We start from the raw sequence: 19,204 nt of genomic DNA on the forward strand, positions 1-19,204 counted from the left end.
GTGGCAAAAGGAGCCCCTAGGATTTTTATTTAAAGAACATTGTAAATGTTACAGGATATTTTACAAAAAGATTTTAACTTATAACAATGATAACTCAACAGTCACTTACTTTTTAAATATCTTAAAAAGTAAGGTATTTTAATTGCTATAAACAGCACAGTACACTGACAAAAGACACCAAATCCTATGTACACTATGAGTAGGAAAAGAATAAACACTGTACAACTCAGCATGTGCACCAGCGCTGAGATTACTTCTCAGTTCTCTTTTTAAGGCTTGAAATACATAAAAAAAAATAAGTTTATTTTTCAGTTTTGCACACAGAAAAGTGAAGCCATATTTAACTGCACTGTTCACTTAGTATGACTGGACTGTATCTGCCAAGTGAATGACTGCACGCTAATGCCTCCAGCAGCAGCGATTAGAGGTGACCGACAGAAACCACACACTGTGTACTGCCACTGAGACAGGGAAACAGCTGAGTGACGGAAATACATTTCGGATTCAGCACAGCTGAATGCAGAAACTTCAAATAGCACTTCCAAAAATAAACCTATTTGGTTATAAATGAGGGAGGGCTGTGTCTACATTAGCTCTTGTGCACTGATGAACAAGTTTACACCTACGGAAGAGCTGGCACAGCCTCGGTTGACAGCTGCGAAAGCAGGCCAGCTACTCCTCAGGGTCAAACGGACAGTGAAGGGTAGTAAGTCTTCCAAAGAGCAGGCCGCATGCTGGGCCATCTCATTCTCTTCTCATGTATCCATTAAAGAAAACACTGCATTCCCAACTCCAGGACCTACTTTATTTTTACCATATTTCCAACAATTTTTTAAAAAGTATTTCTTGAGGAGCAAGGAACCATTCTGATTATGTCAATACTGTAAACAACTATAAACAATGACTAGTTTTCTAGTTTCTGTGGAACACAAATTCATACACCAAGGCGCTGACAACTATTAAAATGACTACACTTGAACTAAGAAAGTAGTCAAATCATGAACTTACCAAAAGCAAAATATACAGACCATGGGAACTAGGTTTCAAATGCTACTTCCTATCCACTCTGCCCACTCCAGAATCACGTAACCGGCACAAAAAGTGAAGCACTTAATTCCATTCTTGGTACGGCAGTAGACCATGTCAGGGACATGAGCATCGTCCATGCTACCACCCCAACTTCTCAAACCCAGCACACATGCAGCAGTGACAGGTGGGCCTTCTGGTCCTCTGCCCAGAAAACAGTTTCTCATCCTCTAGCCAGAGCTGACTGAGGCGCCACCCACTTGCCGGATGCACCCTACTGTTACCATGTGCTAAGAACACTCTAGTTTATTGCCATCAACAAAGGCGACTGAGCCAGAAGGAATGCCAGAGACAGTCTTACTTGCGCCTCCTGCACTTTCTGAAGCTCCGACTGAAAGTCTTCCGCATTTCCATTGTCCTCATCAGTGTCACTGCAGATGCCACAAAAAAACGTAGGCGGAAGCTTGAGTGTGTCTGCTTTTGCCTTCTCTTCAACTGTTGGCTTCTTTTCCCAAACAATAACACATTCTTTCTCATTATCTGAAAATCCAGGCAATGCAAACAAAGGAAAGGTAAGATAAAAGTAGATGAAGCCCAACCAACTCCACAATAATGGCCCACAATGTCACCTACAAATTAAAGACCCAAACAATAAGACCCTGGATGCTAATGGAGAACTAGCACCACCAGGAATGATGTTTTCCCTTCACATTACTTTTAAATATTTTAAATCACCATGGCAAAATTGGTAATCACCAATGTGACCAGATTGGGAGATTCCTTTAAACAGAAGATTTTTAAAAAACACTTTAAATTACTTGCTTTAATGTTACATACCTGTTACATTTTCTTCTGACAGTCTACATGTTTCTGAGTCATCCAGATACAGTTTTCCATTGAGTTTCTTGACAGCTGTGTCGAAATCTTCATCTTAAAGTATAATTTATTTTATTAAATAAAAGAATTTGCAGTAAATTTCAGGAGATTTCCCAGCCAGGAATCTAGGAAAATCATCTGCAACTTCCCATCCACTCTCCCTTACTCTCTACATCCAAATAGCAACCAGTTTCCTGATTCTACACCCAAATGCCTAGTCTGAGCTGCTCTGGCATTTCGGGGCTCCGAATGCCTCTATCCAGTTCCTACAATCCAGTCCTCTAAATCACTGCCTGAATGTCCTACCGAAATTATTTTGAGCCCATAAGCCCCTGCCTGAGAACTCAGATGGGGCCCACAGAGCTCGCCTACTCAGACCCCGTTCCTGCCGCATGGCTCAGCCACCCATCCCTCTGAGACTCCAGGGAAATCAGAACTGCTTTCAGTCCCCTCAGAACGCCTGCCCTGTTCACAGCAGACACGGAGGGAATGCGAACACACGAAGGCAGCTCTTCTAACCATGACACCCACTGACGGTTCACACACATTTAGAATCAACACGGACCTGCATAAACAGCAGGGGTGGGGGCTCCAGGAGGCTTATAGTAACTTCATGAGCCCCGTTCACTATGATGAGCATGAACAGAATGCTCTATAGCAACAAGAGACTCACCGTCCTCCTCCTCTTCGCTGATGTAGTCTGGCCTGTTCTTATAGCAGAAAAACGTAGGGGGAAGCTGAAGTCTGCTTGCAAGAGCTCTTTGCTCAGGGGTCGGGGTTAGCTCATACACAATGAGAACATCATCATCAGAGGGAAGATCCTCAGGTTTTTTCCTCTCTTCCACTACCAGACAAATCAGAAAGACTGATAAAGACAAGGTGGTAGGTAATTAATACCAATATTGTAACTAAAATAAAAATCCTGGAACTTCATTTTTAGGTTAAAACATCATGCTGATGAAAACACACACACTCTGATGTGGACACAGCTCAAAACCCTGAGAGTTAGAAGCCTGAGGAAATGTTCTATCAGAACCCTCAGTGAACACAGAATCGCCTTAATAACCAGGAAAGAAATCCTACTTTCAGTAACTAATCACTGAAGAAAATACTACTGATGGCTATAAATTAGTGCTGCCATAACCATACTTGGCATACTAAATGGTTTAGCAAAATATCCATGCATTTGAAACAACTGAAAAAAACTAAAGAAATCATGAGCAAATATTAGTATAAATACAAAACTAACTCAAAGCCAATCCCAATGAGACCCCACAAAGAAAGCTAACAACTGCCAAGGCTGGTGAGTGATTAGAATTACATCCACTTTCCTGTATTTCCAAGCATGATAACATTAAATTAAACCTGTTACCCTCTGGGTAAATCATACTGTAAGAATCTAAGACAATGTCTGTTCGCTGAAGAGCCATGACCACCACCACCACCACCACCAAAAAGGCAAAAGATGGGGAGAAAAGGAACTCTTCACACAATAGGTTGTGGTCTATAAAAAAAGGACTTCTAACAGAGCAAGCAAAGTCATGGAGCATGGCTGTGAAGCACTGCAAGTACAACCAGTCCAAAGTGAGATATACTCCAAGTGGGAAAACACACACAGGGTTTTGAACATGTGGAAAAAAGAAAGGGGGATAATTTCATTTTTCATACTGATCAGAAGTTGAAATGGTACTCTGGATGTAATGGGCTAGGCTGAATAGATTATTAAATTTAACTTCATCTGTTTCTCTTATTTCATCTGTTTCCTTTTATTTTCAAACATGCTATAAATTTTAAAATTACATATACAGGTCATACTTTATTTCTACTGGATGATACTGATCCAGAAAACAGCTCTTCTCAATGCTGAAGGAGCCCTTCACTCACCCTCCTTTGTTACAAAAACTCAGCATCAGTTCCTGGCCAGGCCCCACGAGAGGACACTGTGAGACAGACTCCTGTTAATGAGACGGCCTCCTTGGGCCTAAGTCCCCATCTCTTAAGGTCCTCTGAAACCAGGACGTTCTCGCACCTGAGAACCGGGCTCTTTGTCCCGCAGCAGTACATCAGTGCATTTGCTCCCAGACCAGGACTCTTCGCCTAGGATCCACAGAGTCTGTGCACCAATATGTACCATTCACACATAAACACACACACAAAGGCCACACAACTTTTCCAAAGATTGCATCCTTAATCGTAAACATAAGAGCTGCTGCAGTTAGGAGCACAACCTGCGTACTTTACAACTGAGCTCCTAAAATCACAGGTGGTCACTTGATCACTGTAGCTGTCTGGCACTCGAGACACAGCTGTGATTCTGGGGGTGAGTCTTGGTCTCCACAGCCTACTCCTGAGGGTCTCTCACAGAGCCTACTGCTGAGTCCTCTACCCAACTCCACTCTAGCATGACTCCACAAGGGCCTGCTCTAACTGGGAATAGCGAGATATGGGGGAGCTCTTCCAATAGGGCCAACTTCCACACACAGGATCTTTGTCAACCAGGGAGCCTAGGTTCCCTGTGGTCCACATGCTGCTGCCACTGTGTCTGGACGCAGACAGACAGTGATGGTTAGGTGATACACAGGTCCTTCACTAATCACAGGAGAAAATGATGATGTACAAAACAGACACAGTAAAGACCACAGAGATCCACCTCGAAACAACAGAGTATAACATGTGAGAAAACATGACATCCAAGTAGAGAGAGCAGCATTATGGGGTCATGATAGCCTTGTCACATGCACGCTGCAGCATCAGGCACTTGATCTCACACAGCCAGTTACACTGCTGAGCACCAGCAGCTGCTGACAAGCGGACACCCTAGCATACTGCCAGTGCCAGCTCTGTACCTCTGTTCTCAGGCTGTGAGGAAGGGGTGCTGGTCCAAAAAGCCATTGGATTAGATTTAAAAAGGCTAAAATTAAATCCTAGAAAATAAAGAGTATTTCATTTTTGAACATTTTGAGAATTAAAATGAATGCAATTTTAAAATATAAAAGCCAGATTCCATCCATTTACACCAGTGTGGCTGTCCCACGCATCCACCTATCCTATCCCAAGGCTTTCATTCTTTGCTCATTGCCAGATCGCTCAGTGGCCAGATTGCCTTACCTAAAATGTGAGCATGCAGTACCGTCCAAGAACATAAGAATAGTAACTGCAGAACAAACTTACTGAAACCACCAGCTTCGAGTGAACCCTCACGATTTGAGTGCTAGTGGCCTTAAGCTGGACCCAGTGCTGAGCTGAGTTCTTGTGCTCTGCTGACAGACATGTCTCCCTGAAGCTGACATCTCCTCAACAACGTGTACACACGCTCTCTGCTGCTGCTGAACACTCACCACTAAATTGGTTTAGGGAAGAAAACAACCCACACAAACATATTTTGGGAAGGAAAGTGGGGAGGGAGAGAGGGGGAAGAGGAAGACAAAGTCTGCCTCATCTAAAGACCAAGTGCTTACCCTTTTCTGGAGTTTTAAACGTGTGGCTGGTTGAGAACTGCTCCTTCAGAAAAGCAGGAGAGGTGTTTTTGACTTTGCCATCAGAAGCTGATTTGAGATCAGAGTTCTGTGACTCCTGGCGACCACCAGGTTCCACTTTTCTCTCAGATCCACTCTGGGCTGCTGAACTGGCTTCACTACTGTTATTTTTCAGAGGTGTGTTAAAACTAAATCCAAACAAAGATCCAGTAGCTGAACTGTTGCCAAATGCAAATGGTTTTGACTTCTCACTGCTAAAAATGCTTTTAACAGACTCAGAACCAAATACAAACTTTGGGGGTGAAACCACTGCTTTTGTTGTTGGTTCAGGGGTGCCAGACACCCCGCCAACTTCTGAGGTTGTGTCTGCTGCATCATCACCCTGAGACAAATCAGTTCGTTCTCTGGTGGTTTCTTCCAGCACAGCGACAGCCATTTTCCCACAAGGTGACTCCCTGGGAGTGGCTGAACGAGCGACGTGAGGTGTTATCAAAAAATCTTTTTCTTGGGCCACTTTTGCTTCATCAAATATTTTCTTAAACGAGTCTGCAACATCCTGTAGTTTAAAACGAACAGCTAAATGTTCTATTTTTCTTTCTCCATCTGCAAAATCACATGCAGTCCACACCCACACTCTTTCGGTCCCTTTCATATTTTGCAAAGTCATGTCTGGAGTTATTCTGTGGTTGGCACAAAGTTTTAATACCTGGTCCCTTCTCATCACTATACGAACTTGCTTGTTTTCATAATTCTGTAAAATCTTTATATCGCCGATGCCTCTTTCTTTCCACTGACCAGCATCTTTATCATACCTGTAGAGTTTGGCTCTGTGACTAAAAACAACTTGTTCATTTTCCTCCCCACTGGACACCTCGACTAGATCAGGCAAAGGGACAACAGGCTCAAAGTGCTGTCCGTCTCTCTCCTCCTCCTGAGTGACATCGGAGTCTTCGTCCGTGCCCACTGAGGCCCCACTCTGATTCAACTTGCCAGGGGACTTGGACGGGCTCAGAGCAGACTTGAAGCTGAAGTTAAAGCCGGTGGTCGACTCGCCAAAGCGGAAGAGGTTTTTTCTTACGGGGCTGCTGGCCAGTGGGGAGGCGTGCACAGAGCTGCTGCTCACGCTGTCATCCAGGGCATCCTCCCTGAGGTCATAGTTGTCCCACTCCAGGGTGGGCCCAGTGGTCTCAGTGTTTGGTGCGCCACTCACATCTGCAGCAGTGGTAGCTCCTGCTCTGGAATCCTTACTCTCTTCATCACTGACTTTTGTCTGATCGTTTGTCAAAAATGTTTTGAAATCTTTTAGCCCACTCTTCATTTCTTCTGCTCTCTGTATTAACTTGGCAGCCCTGCCAGTATCCACAAGCTTATGGGGAGTCTGCAGAGGAATGTCTAACAGAAGTCGCTGGCATTCCTCAAATTTCTGCTTGAATTCTTCAGCCAGTTCAGGTGTCTTGAATTTTGCCGCCAGCTGCTCGAGTTTGGCATCGCCATCAGAAAAGTCACTGGCTAACCACATCCAAGCCCTGTCCGAGCCGGAGAGGGGCTTCAGGTGCATGGTGGTGGTGATCCAGTGGTTGGCACACACCTTTAGCACCTGTTCCCTCCGCATCAGCATCCTCAGTTTGCCGTTGACTTCATTTTTGAGGATTTTTAAGTTCCCCAAGCCCCTTTCTTTCCACTGACTTATCTCAGCATCAAACCTAAATAATTTCACCCGCTGTGAGTAAAGAACTTTCTCATCTTCCTCTCCTGTGACCAGCTCCACTTTCTCAGGCATCTGGACGACTGGTTCAAAATGGATGTCGTCACTGTCCTCAGTCTTATAGGCATCATCATCTTTCTCAAGGTCAGCACAAGCGTCCGCTTTATCAACTAGTTTACTACTTTGTGATGAGAATAACTTCTCTCCAGCACCTGAAAATCCCTTGAAATTGGGGTCTTTTTTGCCAAACTGAAACCCTTCTCCTGAATTTGACTTGGCAAGATCTGCAAAGGTGAAAGTGCTGCCAGTCTGACCAAAGACCACAGTACTCCCGTCTTTCTGACCACCAGTGTCCTGAGCCTGACCACCAGTGTCCTCTCCAAAGGACTTTTCAGTAGTCTTCTCCTGATTTTCTGTCTCCTGAATGCCAAATTTAAACCCACCAGCAGACGCAGGGGAAGAAAAACTAAATCCTTCCTTTGCTGATTTAGAGTCTGTATTAGAAGAACTCTGAAATTTAAATGAAGGTGCATTTTCCTGATCCACGTGCCCAAATTTAAATCCCTGTTCTGCATTGCCGAACTTAAAGGCTTTTTCTGAAAAGTTACTCTTAAATCCTGTTCCTGTCTGACTTGCACAGGAGTTACCTGCCTCAGCTGTGGAGCCCACAGGGAAACTGAGAGGCACTTCAGCAGCAGGGTTCTGGGTTGGGTTAGAGGCACCACAAGCCACACATTTTGGAGAACTTCCTTCATTTCGTATCAAGCAGACATCGCAATCCCACTGTCCCTCCTTCTTGGCGAACAGCCCCTCAAGTCCACTCTTTGGAGCCTTGACTGTCTCTGAAGAAGCAGGTGCCGGAGCAGCAGAAGCTGGCGGATTCTGACCTGGGTTCTGACAGGCCACACACTCGGCCATGCTGGCCTCATTTTGCACTGAGCAATCCCACTGTCCTTCCTTCTTGGTGAAAACGCCTTCAAATCCACTCTTTGGAGTCTTGCTTGTCTCTGAAGTACCAAACTTTAACGAGGCAGGTGCTGGGGCAGCGAAGGCAGGTGAACTCTGTTTCCGGGGAGTCTGACAAGCCTCACATTTCACAGAACTTCCTTCATTTCCTATCAAGCAAACACTGCAATCCCACTGTCCCTCCTTTACTGAAAAAACAGATTTGAAATCACTGCTGGCAGCCTTAGGAAGATCTCCCTGGCCAAATTTAAAGGAAGGTTGCTTAATAAGTGGAGATTCACTTTTGCTAGCAGGCTTTTTATTCTGACACGCAATGCATCGAGACACAGTGGGTTCATTTCTTACTAAACAAACACCACAGTTCCAGTGACCTTCATTCTTTAGAGTCACCAGTGCAGATCTACCAGGAGTATGTTCTGAGCTGGGTTTAGGAGTAGAGATAGTTTCAACTAACGGTGGGCCGAGGAGCTCCTTACTGCCTGGGTTTAGATTCTGGCAGGATACACACTTCTTGGCAGTTGCCATGTTCTTCAGTGAGCAGCTGTTACAATACCACCAAGATCCTTCTTTCTTTGCAACCTGAAATTCAAAATTCATAGTTACGCCATCAGATTTGTCAATATCCTTACTGTCATGACCTGTAGGTTCTTTTACAGTTTTCGTGGCCTGATGGGTGGTTGTGGCTACATTTGCTCCTGAGGCTTTCAACAGGCTCTGGGCCTCTTCAAACTTGCACTTGAAAAGGGCTGCCTCCTCAGGCGTCTTGAACCTAATGGCCAGCTGCTCTGGTTTGGGCGACTCGTCGGCATAGTCCAGAGCATACCACACAAAGGACCTGTCTGAGCCGGCGTTAGGGGCAAGGGCCATGTCTGGGCTGATGTAGTGATTTGCACAGATCTTTAGCACCTGCTCACGTCTCATGAGCAGGCGGATTTTACCGGAGGTTTTGTGCCTGAGGATCTTAACATTGCCGATTCCACGCTCCTTCCATTCTCGGGACGCTGCATCGAAGCGATACAACTTTGCACGATTGCAGAAGAACTCCTCCTCATCCTCCTCGCCAGTCCTCACTTCAATCTTGTCAGGAAGAGGAACCACGGGCTCAAAGTGAGGGCCGTCGTCTTCCTCGTCCCCCTGTGCACTTCCCCCATCAGCATCGTGACCCTTGCTGGCCGGCTCCGTAGCAGGCACTCCGAACACTGATTTCCCTGGGCTGTAGAAAGTAAACATATCATCACTACGTCGAAAACCAGAATTCTTTGGCTGATTTGTACCCATGTTCTCAGTAAATGAAATTCCAGGCACATTTTTGCTTCCAAAATTGAACGTATTTCGAGGTCCCATGTTTTGAGCAGCTTTTGGTCCACTGTACCCATCTCCCTGCAAAGGTTTATCTGAAGTCAGCAGACCTAATAGGCTTTCATTATTGTTGTAACTTGTAGCAGGGGGCTGTGCCACAACCTGTGGTGAGGAAAACGTGAAGTCACCATCATTTGACTTGAAATTTGAATTAAATTTGAAAGGAGTTGGCTGTGTTGTATGTGCAGGTGCTGCCAGAGATGGCCTCATTCCTTCACCAGGCACCGGCTGAACAAAACTGGTTTTTCCAAATTCTAAAACCTTAGGTTCTGCAGATCTTGAAGCATGTGCTGCAAGTGGAGGTTTTGTAAAATAACCTGGTTCTGGCAAAGGTGGATTTGTGCTTGTTTGTTGAACATTGTAATTAAAGTAATCATCGCCCCTGGGTGATAGAATTCCTGTCGCAGGAGACTCAAAACGCAATGGGGGGCCATACATGTCTTGAGAGAACATGCACGCTGATGAGCTCTGCACGGGTGGTGTGTGCATCTGCTGGGGGTAGCCGTAGACGTGCTGCTGAGGTGGAAGCCTGTTCATGCCATAAACCGGCCCCTGGAAAAAGACAAAGTGAAAGCTTTTGTAGGCTGTCTATAAAACTATAGCTTACCTCGATACAAACCAAATCTCATGAACCTCAAACATGCATATAAATATACCACTAGAGCATACACTGCGTTCTTAAGAGAAGACATTGCTACAAGGACACTTACAGCTCTAGTTCTCGGCATGACCCAAAAATTGCCTTAACCAAAGACAGCATCTTACACATCTAATTATACCTTCCTGACTCCTAAACGTGGTGTCCAATGATGTTGATAATGATGATGATGACGATGAGCGCTGACATTTGTTAATGTGCCACCTAGGCATAATTTCAAGTTCTGTACACATAGGATCTCATTTAACAATTCTCAAAACCCTACAAACTAAGGCACTAGTATCATTCTATACATAAGGCACAGAGAAGTTAAGAGCCAGGGCCTGGATGCACCCAAACCCCAGTCTCTGCCGGGCTCTGCTTGGGCTGGTCTTCATGGACACTTAGTCACAGTGCCTAGGCCTGCGAGTGCCACCCACGGTGCTCCAAAGAGTGCATCACAGTCCTGCCTCTGTCATAACCAGATGATGAAGCTCCCACCACCACCACTCCTGTTCAAAAATATTCTAGATGTTCATACATATTGTATTAAAATTAGATAACTAAGAAACATACCTTCTCTATCCAGAGAGAAATTTAAAATAGCTATACCTCATGGGACATTTAAGTTTTAATGTTGAATTACTTCTTGAATTAATTTGTAGGAAGCCTGGACAATTAAAAAGGAGATATTTATAAATGTATAAATTATTCCTTTGTTACCTTTGTGGGAGTAACATTAGCTGCTGGTCTGAGTAGATACTGAGTATTATATGCTGGTGACTGACTATAACATACTGAATGGCCAGTAGTTGCAACTAAAAAAAAAAGAAAAAAAAAGAAAAGAAAGAAAACACTGTTAAAAAAAGTCTATGCTGCAGGGTAGTACTATCTAGGCAAGAACTATAAATACAAAAGCAGCAGAAATCAAAGATTTAACTACACAGACTTTTAAAACTTTACTATACATCAAAATACACCAAAAAGATGATTATCAAATGACAAACCAGAACAACTGCCAAGTGTAACACAGGAGCAGTGAGGGCAGCAGCAGGTTGGCACCAAGAGAGCCCCCACAGCTAGCACCAGGAGCTAAGAGGAGTGGTGGGCCCCCTTCCTGAGAAAGAGGGGCTCGATGTGAAGACACAATCCTGCCACATCAGGAATATAGGGGAGACACTGGCCACAGGAAGGACTTAAGGAACCAAAACATATGTGGTGGCCTCAGGGCCACATTTTTGAAGTGAGGCTTGAAAATCTGCAGAATGACAAGGTTGCATTTTATACTTAAGCTAGCAACAACATTCAGGTCAAAAATCACCTGGCAAATTCACATAAAGGATCTCAAAAGTAACACAAAATGTGCTTCTTGGTGTAATAAACAGGATACAACATGACTAACACTTGAACTGGTGCCCAAACTATTTGCCCCACCTGCTTTGTGTGCATGTGTGTTACCAGAAAACCAACAACTAGAAGACACTCCTATTGATGGTAAAAACAACCAACAGCCATTTGCCTGATCTGTTCTATGAAAGTTTTACCAGAAAACAAAACAACTTAAAAATCATTTATATCTTTACACAAGGAGGAAGTGGAAACTGAGACACAAGAGGTGCTGAGCAGCTGACTCTGGAAAGTCCTGCAAAGGCCCAGTGAGGGTGAACCAGGCCCAGTGAGGGTGAACTGCGTCTACACAGTCCACAGGGTACCACAGGGTACTGTGCTCCCTGCACAGTAACACAGAGGCAGCGCCACTGGAGAAGCCCACAGCTGAGCAAGGAAACTAATGCGCTGCCTGCAGGGGCTCCTCTGAAACATTCTCAGGAGAAAATAGGCAAAGAACACAGAACAAGTGGATGGATATATATGGGACAAGAATTGTAACATGTGAAGTTTAACTAGTGACTTTCACTGAGAGTGAAAGAAACAGTTCAGATGTCTTATAAACCTACCCAAAAAAATCCTATAGAAAAAAAGCACCAAATGAATAGGTAACTCATGAAATCTAAGTGTGCTGAACATTCCTAGTATTAACAAAAACAAAAATTTTAAAAGCTGATATTATTTTTGCTTTTAAAAAAAGGATTTAATAAACTCGTAATAGTTAATAACTGGCAAGAGTGCGAACAGACAGGCACTACCAGATCCTGGAGGTAAAAGTGTAAAATTGGCACAGTTTTTCAGGAAAAGCAATTCCCCAACACAAGAAATCTTATAAAACCCTGAAATCCTAGGACTGTGTTCATGGCAATAATTATAACACCAACAACAGGAAATAAAAACCAGGAAGTAAAACTTGCAGAGCTTCCATGTGATGGGGCCCTCGTGTTCATTAATGGTACCATCAAAGAATACTGAGTAGAAAAATGCTAAGAACTTAAAAGTAGTATTTAAAACACATGCTTACTCATCTCTGAACAAAATGCTAATATGGTGAAAAATCTCATTAAAAATTCCTTATGAATACAAAGAGAAAGGACCAGAAAAAAATGCTCCAAACTGGTAGCAGAACTCTCCGTGACACGATTAGTTTCCAGTTTTCTTTACACTCGTCAGTACTTTAGAGCATTTCCTTATTCAAGCTTATTGACGGTTTTTAGTCATCTACTGTCAGTAGACAAGGGCCACCCTGGCACATCTGGGCCTTCACTAAGAAAACCATCTGTGAGTTCAAGAGGGTGGTCAGGAGCTGGGACTCTTGGCTCGAGCCAGAGCTGACTGTGACTGTCAAGCAGCCCACTGGTGTCTCCATTCCTCTCACCTGTCAAACCTGTCAAGTGAGGGTGTGCTGCGTCTACACAGTCCACAGGGTACTTGCAAGAATAAAATAAGACAACATGAATGTTATGTTCAGATGTGTGTTTAACAACCGGAAGACCTGTTATGCACATACAAAGAAGAAACAGAACTTGTGACCCACAAGGTGCCCAATGATAACCACACAGCATCCAGAAAGCCTCAGAGGAAGCCAGACATGAGCCTGTCGCCGCCAGTCAGGTTCCACATGGTGTATGGCACCTTAGGCAGGCAATGTTTAAATCTGGCAGGCTCCTCACATCCACACCTATGACTGATAGCATTAGTGAGTCTGACTTCACAAAGATCTTCTCTGTCACCTGTTGCACTTGAAGGACACTGTCATGAGAAGACAGCAAGCTGCTCTAAGGAGGACCCTAGGGACCATCACTAAGGTACTAAACTAGGCCACACCATTCCCAATCTTTCTTTTGAACTAAGTGGAGAAGACTCTTGAGAGTCCCTTGGACTGCAAGGAGATCCAACTAGTCCATTTTGAAGGAGATCAGCCCTGGGATTTCTCTGGAAGGAATGATGCTAAAGCTGAAACTCCAGTCCTTGGGCCACCTCATGCGAAGAGTTGACTCATTGGAAAAGACTCTGATGCTGGGAGGGATTGGGGGCAGGAGGAAAAGGGGACGACAGAGGATGAGATGACTGGATGGCATCACTGACTCGATGGATGTGAGTCTGAGCGAACTCCGGGAATTGGTGATGGACAGGGAGGCCTGGTGTGCTGCAATTCATGGGATGGCAAAGAGTCAGACACGATTGAGCGACTGAACTGAAGACCAATTAATCTAATTACCTCCATTTCAGGAATCTGTCTCAAGTGAAAAACACCTGTCTTCATCATCACTCTGGCTGCCTGGGGGCACGTGGCCTGAAGTCAGAGCACCAGAGTCTGAAGCCTCTACCAATAATGACATGTATAATAATGGGTGTCACCTAACCTTCCAAGCCCATTTCATCTAAACATGGGAATTCATAATGGTATCTCCCACTTTGGGTTACTGTAATTGAATGAAATCACATACACAACGCACCTGGCACACAGACAACCCAGAGGGCAACTGCCTGTACCCTGTGGTTCACTGAATGTTTACTGCACACTCTAAGTAAATGCCTAATGTGCACACACACCCCCCACACACATAAATACAATAACCATGTGATATAAGTATTATTTCTATGTTTCAAACAGACAAACTGGCTCAGAGAGCTAAGTAAGAGTACAACCTAAAAATCCACTCTGCCCTAGCTCAAACTCTCTCCTTCCATATACAAAAGATTTCCCAAGACTGTCAGACCTCTCAGAATGTCATAAAAATAATTCCCCAAAGTTTAATTTCATAATTAGGCAGCTCTTAATGAATTAACCATCAGTTAACATTTTTCCAATATAAGGCATAGTTCCAGCTCAGTCTCAGCTCCTCTGAGATGTGCAGTCAAGGGTTCTTTAAGCCTTTACATAAACAGGATCAGATAAAACTTGTTTTGCTTCTGGAGTTATAAAAATCTTGGTAACAACAAAAAATAGCTTAAGCAACATATAGATAGACAAAAACATGTAATAAATTAAGGCATACAGACAAGGTGATTTCGCAAATTTCCTAAATGAAGGAGGCAGCACTACAGTATCGTCACTAACACCTGGGAATATTCAGTTGCCAACTCACCTGTCAGTGGGGCCCCGTGAAAATTCTGTGACCCCTGATAACTATCAGGCACTGGGTCTGGTCCATAATTTTCTGGAGGCCAACGATGAGGGGACCCTGAGCTACTGCTATTTAGTTTCAACTCCTGCATTTCTTTCTGTTGGAAGAAGAAAAACAATTTTAAGCATTATATCATGGTGTAAACAGTGCTAGAGCAAATTTAATATCTGATGATACCTTTTCAGAGAGTCCATTCTCCAGTCAGATCTGAGCACCAGGTGTTGACGTAAAACATGATTCTTAATTTCTTAAAGCTTGTTTTTTGCTCTCATTCTTTTCCCTCCTTAGTATCATTACCGAATCCACTCAATCTAGTCAGCTCTAACCTAAAAAACGGATTCATCTCCCTTTCCATTCTACATTTACTTCATCTTTCTAAAGTTCTGTTCAGGACTTCCCTAATGGTGCAATGGATAGGAAGTTGCCTGCCAATGCAGGGGACATGGGTTATATCCTTTTGCTCCAGGAAGTTTCCACATGCCTCAGAGCAAGTAAGCCCTCGAGCACCAACTACTAAGCCTTCCGATGACAGCCAGTGGTTAGGGATCAGACAAGAAAAAGGCAACACCTCCCCAACCCCAGAACCTACAAGGCAAGTACTTTTCAGGAACAAGTTATAATAAGTGAGGTCAGAGACAGATCCAGCATGGCTACCCTCTTCTTCTACAAGTGTTTCAGATGAAATTCCTTGGCAGTCTAGTGGTTTAGGCTCAGTGCTTTCACTGCTGCAGCCCTGGGTCTAATCCCTGGGTGGGTGGGTGGGAAGGGGATGGCAACCAAGATGTCCGCAAGCCAGGTGGTGTGGAGGAAAAAAAAAAAGTATTTCAGGAATAAAAACTTCCTGGGAAAAAAAAGACCCTTAACTATTAAGGTCAAAAATACATCTTAAAATTTCAAACTAAATAAAATTTTCCCCACTCATCCATCTATACTGTATCTAGTCCAGATGGTATATATCTAAAAATAAGAAATGAATGGAATCAGCTGGAAAATTTAACTGGTCACCACCAGCATCTGGACCATAGATTTAAACATCCAATTAAAGATAAAAACATAATGTTAAAACTTGAACAACTAGAACACGTGGTGAAAACTAGTTTTGACAAGTCTCACTTTATGGATGAGAAGACAAAGAGACAGAAAGCTAAGCAAGTACCTGACCCAAAGGTACACAAGAACACCATGTAGGTGCCAGAAATCTACATGGTTAGCATGTAATATCATGAAGGTCACAATTATACAAAATTAACACACAAAATCTTTATGCAAATTCAAAAGTGTAGAAAATACAGGTTTCAAGATTTTCCTTGCCATGATTTTAGAAGCATGAATGATTTAGTTCTTGTCAATGAGCATGAAACAACTTACTTGTACTTCCAATTCCAAAGAAGTAAAGTTCCTTTGAGTGCTACAGTTGAGGTCACTTTCATCAAGTTAAAGCACAATCATGTACAGACACCTGCGTCTTTACATAATTAGGTCGAATTCATATGAAGTAATAAAAAGATAAAGAGACTTTTTAAAGTTTAGACCCCTTGTGAAGTCTTAGCTATAAATGTGATATACACACTAGTCAGTCTGAGCTATAATCTCACAAACCAAGGTATGAAGACTAGAGCTCGCTAGTTCACTCTATCATTGGGGACCTCCTCTATACTGGGAACAGGGATATGGTTTGGATATGAGTTGCCATCTTTGAAAGATTCATATCTTGTGGAGGATAAAGACACATAAGTAATTTCAAAAAATAAGCTAATGTCAAGACGGAAGCATGTAAAACACAGTGTGACTCTACAGTCACGCAGCAGAGGAACATCTGGAACAGTGTTAGAAATGAGTGAGAAAGTGGTCAACGAAAGAATCTTGGAATAAGATAGGCACAGTTTAGAAAAATCAAGGCATTTACCTTAATGGCCTCCACTTGTTGGCAGATCATTTTCAATAAGCAATTTTGATCTTCTGCCCACTGAGGTGGTGTTTTGGGAGAATACTGAAAAAATAACAATGAAACAGTATTTAAAACATCTAGAACACACACTCTGCAGTAAAGTGACTCTTCTCTTTTCACTTACCTTACAACTTCTATTTGGTGATGGAGAGTATTTGGTGGGAGATGAAGTTGAGTGTTTTATTTCTGAATCTGCATTTCGTACAGACCCATTTTTATGAAGAGGCGCTCCTTCACTGAACTCATCGAGCTCCTGCATGACTAAATTAAGCATCTCTTTAACAGATTCCAGGGGCACAGGCAACTAGAAATAAAAGGCAACAATCAACATCTTTAGTTTGCAAAATCACCAACAGAAGAACTCTCAAATAAATCTTACTAATTTACATTTTCATACTTCTGTGTGACAAGCACATTGTACTTTATGTAACAACACACAGAAAATGCTGTGCAATCTAAAGTCTCCTAACCCTCAAGTCCATGCTGTGTCTACCTCTCCTGATGGTGGCAGCAAAGGCAGAGCAATGTTAACTGGGGAGTTTTTCCATGTGAGCAAAGTCAGTCACTGATTCTGAATGAGAGGAGAGGAGAAACACAGACGCTGGCATGCACCAAACATAACCCTAATCCAAGAGCAGCAACATAAACTCATCAATAAAACAGGTGGAAGGTTGAATGTCAGTGAGGTTAATCCCATCACAACAGCCTCAAACTGCTGACAGCCGGGGAAAGGTGGTCACAGGAGACAGTGACAAGGGGAGAAACATCCCGAAGTCATGAGCAACCACCTGATTTCATTAATATGTTTAACTGCCAAGTCCACACAGAACTAGTCTTAGTGGCAACATTTGCTGAATACATCGCCAGCTAACAAAAATAAATGCCAGCCTTTTCTAATTCTCCAACAAGCATTTTTGTAATGTTATAAACCTAAATGTTCACATTTAAACACACACACACACAAAATAAGGCAAAGTAATACTAATTAAATAAACACCCCACTTCTGTGCATTAATACGGTATCACTAAGCATTTTAAAAATTACCAAAACATAAAATCAAGGCAAAATTCCTTATCGCCTAGTTATCAATAATAAGAAAATACAATCTGCAACTTACTTTCTTAACTACCGACAGATTTGAATCACAGTCATCTAAAATCTTTATCAGGTAGTCCCTGGTCTTTCTCAGGTAATTTTTGCATTCTTCTTGTTCTTCAGAAGAAAGCACATCATTATCAATGTCTTCTGCTTTTCTGTGAAAAAGCTATACACAAGAGTGCTTTATGAAACAATTATGTTTTAAAAGAAAAACCCTTTAATTTAAAGTACCACACTACTTACCAGTGCAAGATTCCAATAAGAAATGACGTTATTAATAGATTCAAAAGCAGCCATAGCATCGTCTATATTTCCATTAACTACATCCAATATAGCGAATGTGATGCGTGCTTCATCTTCGTATTCCCCAACTTCACATGCCTAAACACATTGGGTAACTTTCAGTCAAGCTGCCTCTACCCAGAATATCAAACCCGAATATTTCCCAAGGATTTTGCACGATCTAATGAGATCAGCATCTCAATGTTCTTCTCTGCCATGTTGCATCTGTGACAGGCAGTGGACTTAGAAAACAAGACTACCATTCAATAGTTGGGCAATTAATATAAGCAGTTTCTACTTCCATTTCCTTATTTAAAAACTAGAAGCCCAGACCTCCAGATAGTTCACGATGGGATTTTCCGTTACCTGAATGTCTGCACTATGGAAATGCCTGAACAGAGGGTCAGCAGGCTCAGGGATGCTGCTCTTCTTCTTGATCATCTTCAACAATGGCAAAACCTTTTTCCAGTAATGAACACTTCTGCCTATGTATTCTCGTTGATCATAAAAAGAATTAAGACCACTGCCCTAAAATACAAAGTTAGAAGCACACAAAGAGACACAAACGAACAGATTAAAAAACTCACTTGCAGATGCTCTGAACAACTGGCTAAAATTTCAAATCCTAGGCAAAATAGAATCTCAAAAGTCATATGCTCACCTTTCCAAATTCTAGAATAACTAAGCACTTTACCATCAGCACTCATTCTAGACCCAACTTTGACACAACTCCAACGACACTACCCAATCAGGCAGCCTATTCTTTTTTCCTGAAGTTGCTATAGGTGCCACAGAACAGACCTCAAATATTAAGCAAGGTCTATAATGCCCTTACCTATAGAGCCTTGTGCCACCAAACAGGTAAAAAAATCTTCAGGCTGGTAACTTAACAGCTAATACCTGGTTAACATTTACTGTGCTAGGCACTGTTTTAAGCACTTACATGCAGTGGCAAGATTGTAAAAATACATTTCACCTGACACAATATGAACACGCTACTACTGTTTTTAAACAAAAAAACATTCAAGGTCAAGTATGTCATGTAAAAAAATTAAGGTAATGTTCTTACAAACTGCTCCACTTCAGTGAACTCACCGTTTTCTGAAGGCACTTTGCCCAGTGCACGAGCAGAGCAGGCTGAAGGCCAGTTTTTTCCTGGCCTCGTAGAGTGTTTATGTCACGCTGAACTAGAAGTCGCAATTTTGCTGAGGTCCCAGGTCTAAAAAAAGTTTTATTTAATGAAATTGATTTATAAACATGCAGTTCAACACTTACATGTATGTTAATCATCACATGATAATTAAAACTTTACA

General features: G+C 42.8%; 1 protein-coding gene across 2 annotated transcripts in view; it reads right to left on the bottom strand.

Moving 5' to 3' along the window:
* The window catches only part of LOC109566113 (E3 SUMO-protein ligase RanBP2-like), a 61,886-nt gene that overhangs the window by 10,706 nt on the left and 31,976 nt on the right, over positions 1-19,204 (bottom strand). Inside the window, exons 12-24 of one of the 2 annotated variants that reach the window (XM_019970220.2) lie at positions 18,987-19,110; positions 18,258-18,419; positions 17,853-17,990; positions 17,629-17,775; positions 16,635-16,814; positions 16,469-16,552; positions 14,524-14,659; positions 10,769-10,863; positions 5,361-9,960; positions 4,749-4,826; positions 2,576-2,746; positions 1,864-1,956; positions 1,388-1,566 (exon numbers count right to left, since the gene is read on the bottom strand). In XM_019970220.2, the coding sequence (XP_019825779.2) occupies positions 1,388-1,566; positions 1,864-1,956; positions 2,576-2,746; positions 4,749-4,826; positions 5,361-9,960; positions 10,769-10,863; positions 14,524-14,659; positions 16,469-16,552; positions 16,635-16,814; positions 17,629-17,775; positions 17,853-17,990; positions 18,258-18,419; positions 18,987-19,110 (6,187 nt within the window). The remainder of the gene's footprint in view (positions 1-1,387; positions 1,567-1,863; positions 1,957-2,575; positions 2,747-4,748; positions 4,827-5,360; positions 9,961-10,768; positions 10,864-14,523; positions 14,660-16,468; positions 16,553-16,634; positions 16,815-17,628; positions 17,776-17,852; positions 17,991-18,257; positions 18,420-18,986; positions 19,111-19,204) is intronic. The other variant, XM_019970221.2, reaches the window with a different exon arrangement.

The sequence above is a fragment of the Bos indicus genome, chromosome 11 (assembly GCF_029378745.1).
Source record: "Bos indicus isolate NIAB-ARS_2022 breed Sahiwal x Tharparkar chromosome 11, NIAB-ARS_B.indTharparkar_mat_pri_1.0, whole genome shotgun sequence".
NCBI lineage: Eukaryota > Metazoa > Chordata > Mammalia > Artiodactyla > Bovidae > Bos > Bos indicus.